We start from the raw sequence: 19,149 nt of genomic DNA, 5'->3' as shown, positions 1-19,149 counted from the left end.
GGCAGTGAGAGACGAGGCCAAAGGGGGCGTGGCTTGTGACACCTCCAGCCTGGAGGGAGCCAATCCTCTGACAGCACAACGGCTGCAGGAGACATTTATGGTGGAAATAATTTGCACCTGTGTCCATTTATCAGAGACGAGCGACGAAAGGAGACCTTTCAAAGTTTTACAGGCTGGTCGGACCTGTTGCCGACTGGCTCTGCAGCAACATTAACCCCGTGTTTACAGCCCCCTGCTAAACAGAGCAGATCTTTTGTAGGAGGAACGACGCGCAGAGAGTCAGCTCCAACCGCTCCAGCCAATCAGGGCCTCCACTCAGGTACCGGAGGTCACCTGTAGGTGGCGACAGTGATGGCTTTTCGGGATCTAAGACCCCCATTCGTTTGAATGTAGTGGCTCACTCAGGGCATATGCCGAAAAGATTTTTGACTTCCACTTTAGAGGGCGCCGTTGAGCATGTAGCGCCTCATTGCATGAAGCTGCAACTCCCACGCTGGGAATAAAGTGTTTTCTGGTGATTATCTGGACTAAAATCTGCAATAGACAAATTTGTTTGTGAACCGGATTTCAGGTCAAAGGTCCTGTCAGTCGTTTTAGAGGCGTTTCTTGCTCGCGGCAGACAAAGACGGGCAGCAGACTCTCTCCTGTAGAGAGTCTGCTGCCCGGACTCGCTCTGATGACATCATCACCGTCAGCCAACATCTGCTCCATTCAGGACAGGACGTTTTTGTCTTTGAGTGTTAGTTTTGGGGCCCGGCGGCTCAGCTGAGAGGGAGCCTTCGGGTCATGTGACATGAAGGGCACACAACTCTATATGCCTCCGCTTCATTGGATGTCACATTGGATTTGTTGAAAACATCCACCTGAAGCTCCCTGCACAGGAAAATCTTGCTAGCAGCCCAACCAACCAGGAAGCCCCCCGCAACAACCCCCCAGTGTGTGTTTGGTAGCCGCCACACACACACACACACACACACACACACACACACACACACACACACACACACACACACACACACACACACACACACACACACACACACACACACACACACACACACACACACACACACACACACAGGTTTGGGTGAAGGCGACCTGGCCGGCGGCCAGCGGACACCGCGGGAGCTTTTCAGCACTCAGCCCGCCGGCCAAAGGCATGAAAGGGCGGCATTAGCTTGGGAATCCTGGACTCGCCTGTGTTGCATGATGGATAAAAAAAAAAAACACAACCAGCTCTGATGGCAATGAGGAGGGAGGTAGTTAAGGGCCTCCAGCAGCAACGCTGCTTCTGGCCACTGATGCAATCCAACACTGACTCGCACTTGTGTGTGTTTGCGTGCGTCTGTGTGCGAGTCTCATCTTAAGCTGAGCGAGTTCAATAAAAGCAGCAAGCGTCCAGAGAGCTGGCACAGACCCCACGCCAGTCCTGTCTTGTTGTGCAGGAGGAGGAGACGATGATGATGCCGTCATGCATCAAGTATGAGCGAGTGTGCGTGCTTGTGAGTGTTAGAGGGATATCTGAAGTGATATTGACAGATCCGAACATGGCTCCCAGGGGTCATGCCGAGGTCAAGCGCAGACATTTTGGAGCTGCAAGTCAGACTGAAGCTTGGTGGAGTGCAAGACGTTGATTCAACCCACTGGCTGCTGCAGCTGCTGCTGTTACTACTGCTAGCAAAGAGTGGTAACAAGGGAACAGGGAACTAGAAAGTTGCCTGTGTGTGCGCGTGTGTGCGCGTAAAACCTGAGGGAGGCAGTGATTCATGCACTAGCTGACCCCCCCACACCTTTCTTTTTTTTTGAGCCGAGCAGCTAGCAGCTCCAGTGGGCGGCTCCAGGTACCTTCAGGTGTCCTGGACCGTATAGATATAGATTGTCCTTTGAAAAAAATCAAACAAAAAACTCCATATATATCTCTATATAAATCTGTTCCACCATCGCAGAGGGTTTGCACTGTGGCCTCACAGCACCCAGTTTAGCCAGATCTGGGCTTTTCCCCTTCCCCCATGCCCTCCCCCCTCGCTGTCTCTGTGGCAGTGATGGTCATTAAAGTGATTACAGGGGAGATGTGGTGGGGTTGGGAGGGGGCTAAAAGATAACAGAGCACCCCCCCACCACCACCACCAGGATGAAAAATGTGGCAGAGCCGTATATACGTAATTATATTAATTCCATTTTTTTTCTCTCCCTGCTGGGAGTTTGAAACCCTCGCGGCTGTGCCCTGATCCACGACAGGTAGCGCGGTGGCGGCCAGTCCTCTCCCTCACCCTGGTCGGGGGGGTGGGGGGCGGGGTGGGGTGGAGGGGGAGGGCATTAAAAACCACAGCACTCAGCAACTCGATCCAATCCCTCTAAATCCCTGCTGGAATGCCGACCGACAGACGTCCAATGGGCGCGTCCAGGCTCCGCCTACCGTCAGCATCTGCGAGGCCCGGCTGGAGGAAGTGGGAGGGGTTGGAAGAGCAGCGAGCAAACCTGGCTCCGCCCACTCGTCACCGAGTAAAGTGGCATGCGGCAGGAGGCTACAAACAGAGGGCTAACTACTAACTGTGCCGCTTCCTGACTATCTAGAGGTTTTTTTTTCGGCTGATGGCAACACGGAACACACCACGGTGATGATGTCCTCAAACGGGCTGAAGGTCAGTATGACGGCGGGGTCAGCGGGTGCACCGCCGCCACGTGGCAACAACCTCCCACTCGGCCCTCCACCATCAATACGTCAATATATAGAAACGCTTTGCCGCTCTTCCAAAGTGGACAAAACACACATTGTGTGGTCAAGGTTAGCGAGGAGGACGACGAGAAGGAACCGGAGCAGGAGGAGGAGCGCGTCGCCGCCCCCCTGCTGACTCATCCACAGCTAACATCTAGGAGACACGACGCCGTCTGCGTGGCATGCAAGTAAAGTCGACCAATAAAGGTGGAGCGTTCAATAAATTCCAGGCTGTTTTCAACTTAGCACAAACTCGCTGACACGCTGCTGCTGCTGCTGCCGCTGTCTGTGTCGGCCGATGGTGCTGGTGGTGCGTTGCAGGTGCAGCTAACGGTTAGGAAGAAGGTGAGGAGCATGACTATTAGGTGATCTGAATTAGCAAGGTCCGTCTGTACATTAACTCCATTTATACCGCTAACTTGTAGCTAAAACGTGCTAGCAGTAATCTCACCTTCACTAGGGATTAACAGGGGGCTAGGATAGCTAGCATTGCAGCTAAAATGCAGCGCTGCAGAAGGTAGGACGACCTTTCCTTCAGTTAAACGTTATATGATTTGTAATATTTATGATTAATTCATATATTATAATATTGCAGTGTGGTATCAACCCCACCCCTGCCCCATAAATTCCACCTATGGCAAATGAGGACAGTGGCGACCTGCAGAAGGTGGCTGCAGGCTTTATGGATCAGTTCATCCAATTGCTAATGCTAATGCTGTTATTTCTGCTGCTGGGATTTTGTTTTCAAATCTCCAATTTTGGTGCATCGCATGCAGCAGCACTGAGGACGAAGAGGAAGGAGGAGGAGTAGAAGAAGTAAAAGGATGAAGAGGGAGAGGAGGAACGGAGACAACCTGCAGTGTGGAGTGGAGGTGGGAGGCAGGAGGTGACCCCCAAGAGAGGGTGGGAGGGAGAGAGAGAGAGAGAGAGAGAGAGAGAGAGGGAGAGAGAGACTGAAACAAGAGCATGATGGATGTTCTGCTGGACGGTTTTAATCACAGATCAAAGCCCTCCGGTCCCAGCAGCCTCAGTGTCGATACTGAAACCTTCCCTGCAGCAGCAGCAACATCCTGCAACATCTGGCCTTCACACTGGCTGGGGCTGGTCCCGTGGCACAGCGCCACCCGCTGGCCAGCCAGGATGGACAATGGCCCTGCTAGCTAGATATATGAGTTTAGGCAGAAGGTGAGGACTTCTTCTCAGCAGGTGACCTCTGACCTCTGGCCAGAGGGCGGGGCCTTTGTCACTGTTCACAAGCTAGTGCTAGCGGAGGAGGCCAAGCCAGGCATGGGCAAACTACGGCCCTATAACAGCTGTATTTCATCCATTTTTTCAGTGTTTTAGAGTCATTTTAATAAACCGCTAAACACCATGGGGCTTCAAGGACGCTGATTTTGCTGGAGCGTTTGGTTCATTTGCACCTAGGGATTTAGATAGAGGTTTTTGTTGTTCTTTTATTTGTGTTTTCAAAATAAAACTTTGTTAAATGATTTCAGTGTGTGCATTTTGAGAACATTTCAACAATACCGTGATAATAATGTTTATCGTGATAATTTTGGTCACAATAACTATGATGTGAAATTTTCATACCATTACCTCTCTATTTTCAACTGACATTTATTTATTTATTCATAAGTTAATTTGGACGGGACAGTGCATATTGATGAACACTGAGTAAATGAGTACTCATTGTAAATACGCCAGACTTAGCAACAACAATACAATACAACTGACAGAAAACAATTGACATAAACAGTCCACAAACATTCACAAGTCCACAAACATTCACACACAATAAATATAAATATACCTACATTCTTGCACGTACTGGCCATAAACATTCATGCATAATAACTGTACCTATATTAAATGTTATGTTTTACAAAAGTAACATCTTTTCTACATATTCCATGATAGATTTTTTTCCTTCAATGAGGTGGCTCACCACAACACTCCATCCATCATCCATCATCCATCCTCCACTGCTCCAGGCCCTCTGTCACATTTTACAACCCATTGTGGCCCCACCAGCAGCTCACCCCCTGGGCTAAACCACGGCCAAAACCCGCCCCCTATTCCCTCTTGACACACTGATTGGTCCAATCACAACAGCGGATCAGACCAAAGCGCAGCAGCAGCAGCAGCAGCAGCAGCAGCAGCAGCAGCAGCAGCAGCAGCAGCAGCAGCAGTTCTTCGGGGAGTTCAGGCTTCAACTCTCAGGAATCCGGCCGGCCTGCATTGCTGCCAGATCACCTGTCACACAGGCGACCTTTGGAACGGGCCGACCCGCCCACTCACTCACTCCTCCTCCCATTCCCTTCGCCCCCGCTGGGGCTCTTGGTAACTCCAAACTCTATTGAGCTGGAGGTAGCAGCAACAATACGGCAGTGTGTTATTTTAACTTCCGCAGCCGACAAACACATGCCAACATTATGACGCCTCTGCTGTGACTTGTCTGCCGTGATTTACGGCCTCTTGTCAGTGGGCGAGAGAGAGAGCGAGAGAGAGTCTTGTCACTGTGTGGAAATCACCTGGAGCAGCAGCAGCAGGTCGGAACAGGTCAGCAGGGAGGAAAATCCCTCCGAGTAGCAGAGACGATGAGCCCTAATTAGTGAAAGTTTAGACAGCATGTGTGTGTGTGTGTGTGTGTGTGTGTGTGTGTTGAGAAATGGTCAGGCTCAGATTATATAGCCACGCTGCCACTTTTTCCAAAGTTCAGCCTCGCCGCTCTGTTGACATTTCCACACGTCAGGTCACATGACCATGGGTGGTTGTGGCGGGCCTGACTCATGAAATCCAGTCAGGAAAACTTCCACACAAAACAAACACGCTTTCAATCCGAGAATCCAGAGGAGGCTGTGACCTTTGTGACCTCTGGCTCACCAAAGCCCCTTTCCCACCGGCCAAAAAACATAATGTAGTCCGGCTACGAATTGGCATTTGGTGGCAGTGGGGAAGACTCACCGAGCCGAAACGCGTCAAACAACCCGTCAAGGGTTGAAAGTGGCTCCGATCGGCTCGGCTCCGATCGGCTCCGATCGACTTGCAGTGGAAAAGGGACGACATTGCATCTTTTACCTGCCGCACGGGATGACGCTGAGCGCTACGTGCGCTAGGTCATAATATTGCGCCAGTCGCGGCGCAGATCACGTCCTGATGCAAAGGTGTTCCATTCCATCAGCGCTCAAAAATCTTTCATTGTCTTCTGGCTTTATCGTGGCTCACGCACACAATAGACCAGACGCCAAAACGAGGGGGTCCGGGGCTACACCCAGCTGTGCCAGGTGCACCGCTGCCCTTCAGCCTCATGCATAACGCAGGGGAGGGGGCAACACTGGAGGGAAGGAGCCGAGGAGGAAGAAGCGGGATGCAGCAGGAAACAGGTAGCTCCGCCCCTCCCCCCTGCGGACCAACGGGAAACACCCAGAGAGCCGCAGCGGGGCGGCCAGATGCAGATTCGCAGCCCCCGCCCACTCCACCTCTCCTCTGTATTCAGGTCAAGGCTCCCACAGGGCATTAAAACAAATAATGAAAAACCTCATGCAAGTGACATCAAGTGAAAGCGGCGCTGCAACTGGTGGTGTTGTGATCACCAAGTTGGGGGGGGGATAATGGAGCGAGGCGCTCAGAGTAAAGATTACTTGGTTTTTTGGGTGGGTGGTGGAGAGGTGTGGTGAGAGGGGTGTTGAACAGTGAGGACACTTGGTTACACCGCCGGTGAGTCTGGGATAGCTCAGATTCCTCAGCTGATGTTTAGAGAGTCACAGTCTGACAGCTGAAAAGCTGCCTCTCGTCATCCCCACAGCAGCACCGACCCACAGAGGAGAGGACGACATCACAACACACACACCCAGGGAGTGACCTGGCAGGGGAGATGGGAGTGGGGTGGGGGTCAGAGGTCAAAGCGGTGGCATTGACTGACCTCCACAACCTCCGGCCAGCCAAAGAATCATCGCATTGGCAGAGAAGCTGCCGGGATTGTTTGCTGTTCTTCACTTCAAACGGATGAATGAATGAAGAAATAAATAAAGAATAAGAAGACACAGCCGCCGCTTCATCCGGCCACGTGGATGTAACCCTACACGGCTGCGCAGGAGGATCAATGTCTGTGTGAAACTGCTGCAGTGCTCAGAAGGTCTGCCTGCCTGCCTGCCTGGCTGGCTGGAGGAAGGGGGGGGGCGGGGAGGAGAGACATGAGCGGAGGGCTTGACTTCACTGGAGAGGGAGGGTCACATGACTAAGGCCCTGTTTTCACTTGGTCACTTGTAACTGTTTTGGGGGATTGGATCACGAGAACGGATCTCGAAGCATCTGTTCGCACTTAGCATTAACATGCGTCTCGAGCGTGCCATTTGTGATCGCATCACCCCCCCGCCCCCTCCCCCGGCCGAACCTATGCAAATGCAACATGCGTCATTTCCGTTTTTAACGACTGGCGGCAGTAAAGCGCAAAACCACGGCGAGTTTTACATGACAGCGAATAAGAATCAACTTCCTGATTGCGGACTATATCAAGTCACCGGTTTTAATTCTACTGCAGCTCGTATGGATCGGAACGAGGAGTAACGACTGTTGGGACAGAGTGGTGACGACTTTATTTTCGGATCAACAGTGGCTGGCAAATTTTCGGATGCAACGTCGCACATTTAATCTCATATGTGGGAAACTGCGACCGCTGCTCCGCTGACAAAATACACTAATCTGGAGTGAAATTTATTAGCATGCTAATAAAAGAGTCAAACAAAAATGATTTGTTTTGGCTTCTTGTTTGTAACTTTATAATGATGACGCCGGGAGTTGGGGCGCCGACCAAGTACGTACACGGGAGAGGTGAGTGGAGTAGGCGGTCGTTAAAGTGGACTGAGCTCGCATTCTGTCGTCCGTGACGAATGCGTTTTTATGTATTATCACCAAAACCACCTCCCGAGGTGGTTTTGGTGATCGGATGTCAAAACGGATTTGGACTGTTTGCACTTGGTCATTTCATGCGTTTTTCGTAATGTGATCAGCAAAAAACGCATGAAATGACCAAGTGCAAACAGGGCCCTAGTCGGGCCAGGTCATGTGACCCTGCACATCGTCACCCCAAAGTGACGACTTACAGCTGTCAAATCATGTGGCTTCAATGTTGCACCTTTTCTTGTTGCACGCAGCAGGAGTCACAGGAAATCAAGCCAATAAGTTAAAACTCCAAACTGATGAGATGCATGGTGGCTAAAGTGGCTGCTGCTGCCTGACATGTTTCATTCAAAGCGCCCAGTCTGGGTCAAAACACTGCGGGGCTGCAGGACACTGCTCAGGAGCAGCTCCCACATCAGCTGGCTGGACACACACACACACACACACACACACACACACACACACACACACACACACACACACACACACACACACACACACACACACACACACACACACCCCAAAGAGGAACGCAAAGGAACTTTGACTTGGGTCCAGTGCCTGGCTGGTCAGTTAGTAACTCAATGAGTTGTAGTCCTGGTCAGTTCTTGGAAATGCAAAACATCAGTCACACAAAATTGTGTAAAAATATGTTTAAAAGTCAAGGAGATGAAAATCAGCTTCAGTGCAGTGATGTAGTAGTAGTAGCAGTAGTAGTTGTATTTAAAGTATGTGCTCTGGCAATTTTTCCCAGCCAGTCATTCCATCATAAACAGACGTGGATAGCCCTCAGAGACTCCTCCCCCTCCTCTTTACTCCCACCTGGTCTCCTCTCTCAGCGCACTGATCAGAGCTTTCATCATCCAGCAGCATAAAGGATAATTACTGCGCCCTGCAGTAGCAACCGTTCATTCACCCAATTCAGACTGTCGCCAGCGACTTGCTGGAATCACCATCATCATCATCATCATCATCATCAAGCAGCACCTGGATTAAAGCTGCAGCCCCGCCTTCATTTTTCCACTTCACAACATTCCTCCCACTGGAGAGTGGCTGCAGGCTGCAGGGAGGCAAAAAAGGGGGCGACCGCTTCCATTCATTCCTTCTCCGAAACAGCAAAGAAAAGCACAATAATGTACACGAGGTAGGGCTGCAACTAACGACTATTTTAATAGTCGACTAGTCACCGACTATTGTAATGATTAAGAAATACATATTTTATTCAACTTTGCTGCTGATAGGCTAGTTCATTAAAAAAAAGTAAATAAAAAATGATCCTAAACCAATTGACAGGTACAATGTTCAATCAGTATAGTCATAAATCCATATATAATTATCCTTTGTAAAAAGTATAAGGTTCCCATAGTGTGAACTGCTTTGTTACCAATATTGAAAATTGAAAATAATATTCCAATAGTATTGAAATCTTTTACTTGACAATATTTTTAGACAACAATCAATTAAGTGCAGGATGGATGGCTATTACAAAGGAATTAAATAAATAAAGCTGAAAAGAACGAGTGATTCATAGCCCGCTACTCTACGGAGCCAGTGCGCAGTGTTTGTGAATGGGTTGCGCAGTGGCATTGCCTGCACGACGGAGATTACGGTTTACAATGCATACTCTATGGAAACAAACGTTTCATCGTTGCATCGATAATAAAAGTTACGTTCAAGACAACTCAGAAAAACAGGAAAAACACAGAGCCAATACGTTTGGTTTGTGATGTCTCAGTCTGCTTGTTAGCTTAGAAGCTAATATCTTAACTTTCAAAAACCGCTGCCAAATGAAACCAAAAAAACCCCAATAAATCTGAACGAACAGTTCACTGGTGCTTTTTGGTTGGAGGTGCAGCTGCGCACGAGACAACAACAACAACAACAACAACAACAACAACAGAAGCTTTTCAGCCTAAAACAGAGCGAAGTTTGCAAAGTTTTTGTCCCTGATTTGAGCCGTGGAACCCTGGGGAGTGTCTGCTGCTGCCCACCTGGCACACCTACCGCTAGGGGGTCATGTGACCCGCATGCACACGTGGTCAGGTGTGATGCAGAGATTTCAGCGTGGGGATTTAAAACAAATGTACTGCCCTGCACCACATCGTCGAACTTCCGAGAGCTACTGGTCCCAGTTTGCAGCAGAAGAAAACATTAAAAACATTCTAAGTAGGTAGATGGTCTTGTTGTGCATATAGGTACAGATATCAGATATCCACACACACACACACACACACACACACACACACACACACACACACACACACACACACACACACACACACACACACACACACACACACACATTATTTTCACTCCTTTTAAAATAAGTCACGTTTTCTTTTCTGTTTTAATAATTTTACTTTCTTCATTATTTTATGTTAAGGAACTGCTTAATAACAGTTAGGAAGCACTGTCAAATTTGCATATCTGAAATAAAAAAAACACTGAGACAATTTTACATTTCTCAACTTGTGAAATGTTTGAGTGGCTAATAACTAATAACTGAGGCTAAAAACTTCACAGTCCGTCTCCGTCTGCACGCACAGTGAAAACCTTTCCTCCATTCAGCCAACTCACTCCTTCACTCTGCACCCACCACCACAAAGCATTGCACACTGGCTGAAAATCATCAATATCATGTAGGACATAGCTGTCTTCAAAATATGATTTTAAAAACAAAACACATCGAACTCTTTAGTTCCGGATCTGAATCTAGAGATCACTGATGTCAGTAAATGGCCAAAAGATGCAAAGATGGACATTCAGTAGATTACAGGAGGCCTCCTCCTCCTCACCACCAAATACAGCTAAAATGTCAGATTTGTACTAAAATGCACTCTGGAGGTCTTTTAAGGACCCCTTAAAGAGGCAGTAGCACATCCCCAAAACCTGCATCCTCACACGCACGCACGCGCACACCGTGCAATGTCTGCAAACAGCTCTCCGCACAGTCGAAGGCACACACACATCCATCACAGCTGACAAAAAACACGCACGCACGGACAAAAACACACACACACACACACACACACACACACACACACACACCTGAAGAGCACACACCGACCTCCACCCACACCCACCTGAAGAGCAGGAGATGAGGAAAACGGCGAAGGCCAGTTTGGTGGCGTCTCCCATTTTCCATCCGAATCCGAAAGCCGGTGCTATGAAGAGTGATTCCAAATCAAATCCACCAAGGCGAGAAAATTAAAAAATAAAATAAAATAAAAATTAAAAAAAAAATTAAATTAAATAAATAACACAACAAAAGTCTCAAAGTGCGCGTGATTGAGTGTTTCAGCCAGGTTAAATGTCTCGCGGCTCCAGAGAACCTCTCCGTCTCTCCAAGAAGGTCATTTTTTTTTAAAGCGTCCAAACAGGAGAAGAAGAAGAAGAAGGGGGAAAATGGAGCCGGAATTCGGAATGTGTGGCAGGTAGAGCCGGAGTGGCCGCTCCGCCTGCAGCAGGAGGAGCTGGAGCTGGAGACGGAGCCGGGGAGCTCGCTGTTATTTCCAGCCCTTCACACGCACGCAAACAGCGAGGACTCGTTGGCGTCCGCGCCAGGCTTGTGGCTGTTTACCTGCCGGGTGTGGAGCATGGCGGAGGGCAGAGGCAGTTCACCTGAACCGGTGGTGGAGCTCCGACCTGTTGTTTTCGCACCAGCGGAGCGTAGATCCGAGTCACGGCCGGGTAGGGCTAACATCCATCGAGCGGCCAACTCGAGCGCACTCCGCGGAGAAAAATCAAACTAGTCCCCGCTCGGGCACCGCCGCTGCAGCTCCACGACTTCGACGAATTTGTGGCTTCTTTTTGTTTAATTTAGTTTGTATAACGGGGGATTTGTCCCGTTTTAATCCGTATGGAAGCTTTTCTTGAAAACAGCGGCCGACAAATCGAGCTCGGTCGCGGCGCTGGCCGGCCACGACAGTTAGCGAGGAGCTCCGTCCGGGGGAACCGCCGGCCGACGAGGCTCGCTCCGCCGCCTTTTCGTCCCGCCGAAAAAACGACGTCGTGAGGGGGCAAGGAAAACCGTTCGCGTGACGGCAGCGACGTGTTTTTGCCGCCGTTAATCCGCCGTGCGAGCGCGGTTGTCGAATAGTCCAAGCCCGTCTCTCTTCTCCCTCCCTCCGTTGCTGCTGCTGCCTCTTCTGCTCGGGACGATTTCAAGATGGCGTCACGGTGATGCTTCGAGTCAAGCCGGCAGAGGACAAGACGGGGAGCATTTTCCGGTCATGGCCTTTCACAATACAGGCCCGGGAACAACACAACGTTCACAATCTTTGGATACTTAAAATTATAAAATTTTATGAATTAAAATCAATTATTAATATGAATTATCATTACATTATTATTACATACACCAATTCAATCAGTGGTGGGTGACATCAAGGTCTTCTGTATATTTGCAACCTATTATATTCTGTACATATCTATGGCAATGTATATTGTTCATTTTTTAAATTATTTTTTTATACCTGCACTTTATAGCAACACACACACACACACACACACACACACACACACACACACACACACACACACACACACACATATATACGTTGCTCTGTACTTGTGACCAGCGCAATATAAAGTTAAATCTGATATATAATATAACCGAAACAACCACAGCGTTTCGTAGCGTTACAATGTGTGTGTGTGTGTGTGTGTGTGTGTGTGTGTGTGTGGGTGTATGGCAATAAATCAATTCTGTGCTGGCCTAAACGTACTCAGGAAGTTTTTGCTTTCCCCGTAAACATGATAATAAAGTTATTCCCTATAGTCTGTTTTCTTCATGCAATAATATCCACTTGGCTCTGCTGCTTCCGTTGTTGTATATCATGATAGAGTTTTTAATCCAATCATATTTCAGCGTGCTGGGATATCAGGTTTTGTAAAATCCATCCGAGGCCTTCAAGAATCAACATCGCAGGCTCCTCCTGTCTGTTGTAAATGAATGCACCACCGTCAGTTTGTGATAGCCAGTCAAATCTGGAGTGTGTGATGCCGAGGCTGGCTAACTGGCCTTATTGCCTTATGCTGAAGTGTGATTGGATGGGAACTCACGAGCGCCGGTCTGTCTTAACTAACCCCGAAGATCCAATGGTGGAGGAAGGAGAAGCTAAACTACTGAATCATCTCCAATTAATAACATGGTTGCCTTATTGCTCAATTGTATTGCTTTTGCATAGTCTCAAAAACAAGCACAAATGATCAGGTTACTTTCATTTTCAATTCACAGTTTGTTTTGTTATTGTCTTGTTGGTGTCATATATGAAACGCCAAAAATAAGCATTTTATTTGACAAACTTGTTCAAGCTCACATAGCAGTGCTTTATCTGATCTGGTCTGGTGTATTAATCCAGGAAGGACCAAGGACAACCTCACTGAAGGCTGAGACGTAAAATGCATGGCCCAGCCCTGAAATTAATATCATATTAAATGATACTGTTGTTTTAAGGAAGCATTGGAAACTGAGAGAAGTGCTCTATACAGTGATTATTTGTTTACCTGATTGCATATTAAATGAAACGTTCACCCCACCTAGTTTAAATTAAGTGTTTTTTGAAACAATTTTTTCAGGTGTTGTGCTTTTACATTTGAAATTTAGAATAAAATAATGTTGTAATAACGCACCTTCTTGTCTGGTGTCTTCGTCGTTTTAACGAGAGGAACGCATTTCCTGTACGCGTTCGGCCAACTCAAGCAGCTTAAAGAAGTAGCTTTACCAGCTGAAGGATTGTTTTCGCTTCAGCGAGGGCGCTCGTTTTCCTCCCTGACGCGTGCCGCTGGAGAAGTAAATGGGCCATCGATTCGACAAACAATAATAGTGATATGTCAAATAAAACACACATCCAAATCCACAGGAGCTCCAGACTGCCACAAACTGCGTGTTTTCTCCTGTCCCGGAGCCTGTTTTCATTTGCTGCTTAGAAGCATACAGTAACACACACACACACACACACACACACACACACACACTCGGGTGGGGTGTGTGTGTGTGTGTGTGTGTGTGTGTGTGTGTGTGTGTGGGGGGGGGGGGGGTACACGGCAGATCAAACGATCCTTCAGTGTTAATCCATAAAACCCATTGAAAAATAAATAAATAAATAAATACAGACATTACATGGAGCCTGTCAGTGTGGCTCATGTCAGGCAACACACATCGCAGCTCCATACAGGCTGCAGCCACTATAGCGCCCTCCTACCCCCGTGCCCCCCTCTCCGCCCTGCCTCCCTCCGTGTATCCCGTTTCAACATGTGTCGGGAGCCGGGTCATAAACGCAGAGAATACCGCGGAGGCCAGATATAGGCTTGGCCCCGTCCCAAATCTGCGTGACACTAATCTCTCTAATAGCCTGGAACAGATCTCCAAACCATAAGCGCTGCTCAGCGATTAGGAGGTCAAAGGTCGCTGCTGGATTTCTCTGCAAGCTGAGTCACCTGTTCTATATATTCGTCTCCATCCCGGGGGGTGGGGAGTGGGGGTGCTGTTACGCAGAGGGGGAGCGGAGGGGAGTGGGGGTGGAGGTGGTGGGAGTGGTGGGGCTCCTTGCATGCAAATACCTCCTCCACCCCCCTGCCGGCAACAGCACTCCACTGTTCATCCAAATGAATTTGTGGCTGTTTGAGAAAAACACACACCCACCACTTCTTTTTTTCCCAGGAAAACAGCGTTCCCGATTGTTCACGCACGCAAAACGCCAGAGAGTTGCGTGTGATTGTTAGCCCGAGCAGCAGCAGCAGTAACAGCAACAGTAACAGTAACAGCAGCAGCAGCAGGTTGCTTCTTGGCAGATCGCCCTTTAATGAGATTACACTTAAATTCTTCAGTTTCCTGTGTCACATGTCACAATTAAAGGAGTAATTTGATTACAGGAATTTAAGCCCCTTGCCTCCTTCCCTGCCCCTCCTCCCCATACTCCAACTCTGGCTGCGACTGCACGATGCAGTGGGACAACTGGAAAAATCACAAAAAAGAGTTGATAGGACAACATTCAGGTAAGAATGATGAGCAGCAGAAAAGAAAAGTATCCATGAAGCACTTTTCCCTTCTCTTTTTTTGTCACAGAGCAAAATGTTTTTTAAGTTTGTCAAATCTGATGCTTTCCCAACACGTTCTGTTTCATTACCTCCGCACATAAATATTTGTAGCTGGCCAGATTTTTTTCCCCCTCATTGTCATCAATTGTTTGTGGGTCTATTTTTTCACTTTTTTCTCAGCTAGGACAAAAACACGAGCCGTTGCCACGACAACCGGCCGCATTTCTGACTCAAGGTGCTCGTCTTTGTGTGGCGACTGGCCGGCCCGCCTGACAGCTACTAGAGAAAGAGAGAGAGAGAGAGAGAGAGAGAGAGAGAGAGAGAAACACATTCCAGGAAGATTTATTTATTTATGTATTTATTATTATTATTATTATTATTATTATTATTATTATTATTGTTTTCCAAATGGATGCAGATTATAGCAGGGCAGATTTGAAACTGCTGTTTTGATCTGCACAAATACACAACTGTGCTAGCTAGCAATGTTAGCTTGTCTTACTAGCCGAGAGTTGAATGTATGAACAATGACTTCATCATGCCCCCCCTGACACAAACACACACGCTGCCCCTCTAATACACTCAATATGCTGACACACCTACACACTTAAACACCGTACATACTTTTCGGCATTTTAGTCACACTTTAGATCGTTTACACACTCCATACTTTTTTTTGAAAAAAAATAAGTCCCTTTGTTAAAAGGTGTTTCTTTTGTATTACTGTACATAAAAAAATGAGTTGTGTATAGTGTTGTGTTAGATTGTTCCTGCCGCTCTTTCTTTCTTTCTTTCTTTCTTTCTTGTGAATGTTGTTTTGCTGCTTTTTGCACCATCTCTGGTCAGCATCGGCCACTGTTATATTTCACTGCACATCCAACTTGAGCATGTGACTAATAAAGTTTTTGAATCTTGAATCTTGGTACAGTAAAAAGCAACTTGCATCATCTCTCCCTCAACAGCAGCAGCAGCAGCAACAGCAGCAACAAGGACAGCAACATCTATATTACTAAATTAAGATAAATCTCCTCTGTATATTTTCAACCTGTTATATTCCGCACATACCTTTTAATTTTTTATTATTTCATACCTGCGCTTCAATTATTCATTTGCACTATGTGTATATATATATGTATACACACACACACACACACACACACACACACACACATATATATATATATATATATATATATATATATATATATATATATATATATATATATATACATATATATATAGATAGATACATACACAATGTATTATATGTAAGTGTTACTGTACATTTGGATTTAATTCACTGCTTAGCACTCTGCTTGGATGCTAACTGCATTTCGTTGCTCTGTACTTGTGACATGTGCAATGATAATAAAGTTGAATCTAATCTAATCTAAACAATCCCGGTGTTGCATATCACATTGCACAGAGTGTGTGTATGTGTGTGACAGTAAATAAGGAATATTTTGTCCTGCGGCACAGAGTCTCTGCTGAGCCGAGTGGAGCAGAGTGGGGAAGACCTCCAGTGTCCTGGTGGCAGGACGGAGATTTGCCTCTCGGCTAATCCCATTAGTCAACTATCAGATGCCAAATCCCCTCTAATGGAATTACACGTGCCAGAGTTACGTATGATGATGCGGGCCTAATGAGAGCGCCGCAGCAGATATACCTTTACTGGAAGGCCCTGGTGGCCCCAGGCGCTCCCAGCGGCGGCCCCTTGGCTCAGCAGCCTAATGGACTCAGTATTGAGTGTCGGGGGGAGGAGGGTGGGAGGGGGCTGGGTGAGGGAGTCAAATTTATCGACGAAGTGCTTTTAACAAAAAGCAGGTTGCTGCAAAGTGCACTGCTGAGCAACAAAGGATGTAAATACATGCGGAACGACACACTGAAAAATGTTGTAATCGACCCAGGGTTGGGGGTGGGGGGTGGTTTGGGGGCGTTGGGGTGGTTAGTGAAGATCCAGGGTACGGGGCCCAAGGAGGTGAGGGGTGGCCCCCAGCTGTTCCTCATCCACACTTTCATGAATCCAGAGCTCTCATTTTGGCAGGCGATTCAATTAGCTTGTTTAGCACCAGTGGCTAGCAGTTTAGCATCCCTCCTTCACTCCTTCCTTCCCTCCCTCACTCTCCGGGAGGTGAGTGGCACGGTGATATCACTGTTTGGTTTCTCCTCTGCCAGGATGTGGTCGGTCTCCCGCTAACACCCGGCTAAGCTAAAAACGAGCTAAGAACTGGATTACAGCAAGGACAGAGGGTGTGACATGGCGGGCGCTTTGTGATGTCCACAGGCCTCCTGGCTGCCACGTTCAGGGGCACAAAGCACCTGGAGAGGGTGGGAGGGTGTGTCTCTAGAGGCCATCTAGGGCACTGAAGTAAATTGTTTTACATCGTGCCATAATTTCGAGCCCCAAAACATGAAGAATAACTTGCTGAATAGGGTGTTGATACCTGGAGGGCTGCACGTGGTCACCGCCACTTTTGTCCGTCAACTTTCAGGTGACAGGTGCCCTGCGTGTCCGCTGGCCTGCTTCTTCGCCCACCGGCAGCTGCCTCGCTGAAAGCAATAGAAACAGCAAGCTGTGGCGAGACGTCATGTTTCAACATGCAACTAATGGAGCACTTTGCCCAGTCGATGTGCACGCACGCACACACGCACACACGCACACACGCACACACACACACACACACACACACACACACACACACACACAGGAAGCTCCTCCGACTCCTAAATCATTCCCTCCCTCCGAGGAAACATCATCCACCAGCATCCATCTGTCTTTGGGGTTGAGTGGAGCGGACGCTTCCACGTCTGAGGTTGAGAGTGATTTAAGGGTTCAGGTTGGACACAAAGAGAGAGAGCAAAGACGGTTGTCTCCGGGCTAGCTTCAGGCTAGCTATGGGCTAGCTTGAAGCTAACAGCCATCGTAATGTCATCTGCTCATCCTGACACACACAAAAAAAACTGCTTTTTGAAAGCCCTCTGGACTGTTTGTTGTATCCTCAAGTGTTGACATGAAGGTGGATAGTAACAGCCGCTGGAGGTGCTGGAGGTTCTGATTAAGGTGCTGCTGGAGGTGCTACCGGAAGTGCTGGAGGGGCGGCTGAAGGTGTAGGATGTGCTGCTAGAGGAGCTACTGAAGGAGCAGGGAGGTGCTGATGAAAGTGGTGCAGGGAGGTGCAGGAGGTGCTGCTGAAGGTGCAGGCGGTGCTGGAGGTGCTGCTGGAGGTGGATTCGGGAGATGGAGCAGGGAGGTGTTGATGGAGGAGGTGCTAGAGGTGCTGGAGGTGAAGCAGGGAAGTGCTGGAGGTGCCGCTGGAGGTTCAGAAGGTTCTGGAAGTGCTGCTAGCAGTGCTGGACGTGTAGGAGGTGCTGAAGGTGCAGGAGGTGCTGCTGGAGGTGCAGAAGGTTCTGGAAGTGCTGCTAGCAGTGCTGGACGTGTAGGAGGTGCTGAAGGTGCAGGAGGTGCTGCTGGAGGTGCAGAAGGTTCTGGAAGTGCTGCTAGCAGTGCTGGACGTGTAGGAGGTGCTGCTGGAGGTGGAGCAGGGAGGTGCTGGAGGTGCTGCTAGAGGTGGAGCAGGGAGATGGAGCAGGGAGGTGCTGGAATGGCTTCTTGGATGGATTCCATCATTTATCTTCTCCACTTCCTGCCAGCAAACTGAAAAAGAATCTTCTTGGACATCACATCACATGGCTCTGATTCTTTAGTCGCTGTTGTTTTTTTCTTTTTTCCTTTTTTTCAGCCTTTTAATACTGAAACGTAAAATGTGCAGCCGGCCGCCAAAGATAGAAATGAGAGATGGTTGAGTAACGTTTCCTCCGGGGCTCCTCTCCAACATCCTCCACAGTGGAGCTGCTCCTGCTGGAACACCGTCAGCACCAGCACAGTCAGGCACAGGGTCACAGGTGTATTCTGGGAGAAGCTCTGAAGTGGATCCGCCGCTCAGCCTCAGTCTGACCGGACCAATAAGAGGAAGAAGGAGCAGGAGGAGGAGGTGGAGCCAAGATTGAGCCCTGACAGGAACAGGAAGCAGCTCAGAGGTCACAGAGGTCAACCCAACACCCGCACATGGATGGAACATGGATTCTACACAACAAAGTCTTTGAGCGGCGGTGGTGCTGTGAGTTAGCTTAGCGTAGCTCGGGTTACACGGCAGAGTCGCCGTTTCAATCGACGGGCAGCAGCTGACAGCAGAGTCCCCCCCCCCTCCCCCCCTCCACTGAGACAGGAGGCGCTGTGGCGGCGCTGACAGCTCCAAATTTAATAGGCCTCAGCATGACCAGGCTGGCGAGCACATAGCTGCCGGCCTGACGCCACTCTTATGCAATGGCAGGCCCAGAGTCTGTGTGTGTGTGTGTGTGTGTGTGTGTGTGCGTGTGTGTATGTGTGCGTGTGTGTGTGTGTGCAACTTTTATAGTCGACTTGTTTGCCGACGTTTAGGGAGGCAGAAGAAAAGAAAAAAGGGGTAGCTCGTAACCTGCAAAAAGAACTAACT

At 48.5% G+C, this 19,149-nt stretch overlaps 1 protein-coding gene across 2 annotated transcripts in view; it reads right to left on the bottom strand.

Moving 5' to 3' along the window:
• Positions 1 to 19,149, bottom strand: part of LOC142898385 (activin receptor type-2A-like) — a 112,352-nt gene that overhangs the window by 17,307 nt on the left and 75,896 nt on the right. The window contains exon 2 of one of the 2 annotated variants that reach the window (XM_076041336.1): positions 10,699 to 11,736. In XM_076041336.1, coding sequence (XP_075897451.1) covers positions 10,699 to 10,753 — 55 coding nt within the window. In that variant the 5' untranslated portion in view covers positions 10,754 to 11,736. Of the gene's footprint in view, positions 1 to 10,698; positions 11,774 to 19,149 lie in introns of those variants that run through there. The other variant, XM_076041328.1, reaches the window with a different exon arrangement.

Source organism: Nelusetta ayraudi, unplaced genomic scaffold, assembly GCF_046127955.1.
Source record: "Nelusetta ayraudi isolate G7.1 ecotype Tasmania unplaced genomic scaffold, CSIRO-AGI_Nayr_v1 ptg000004l, whole genome shotgun sequence".
NCBI classification, from domain to species: domain Eukaryota; kingdom Metazoa; phylum Chordata; class Actinopteri; order Tetraodontiformes; family Monacanthidae; genus Nelusetta; species Nelusetta ayraudi.
This window is presented reverse-complemented; position numbering and strand designations above follow the sequence as displayed.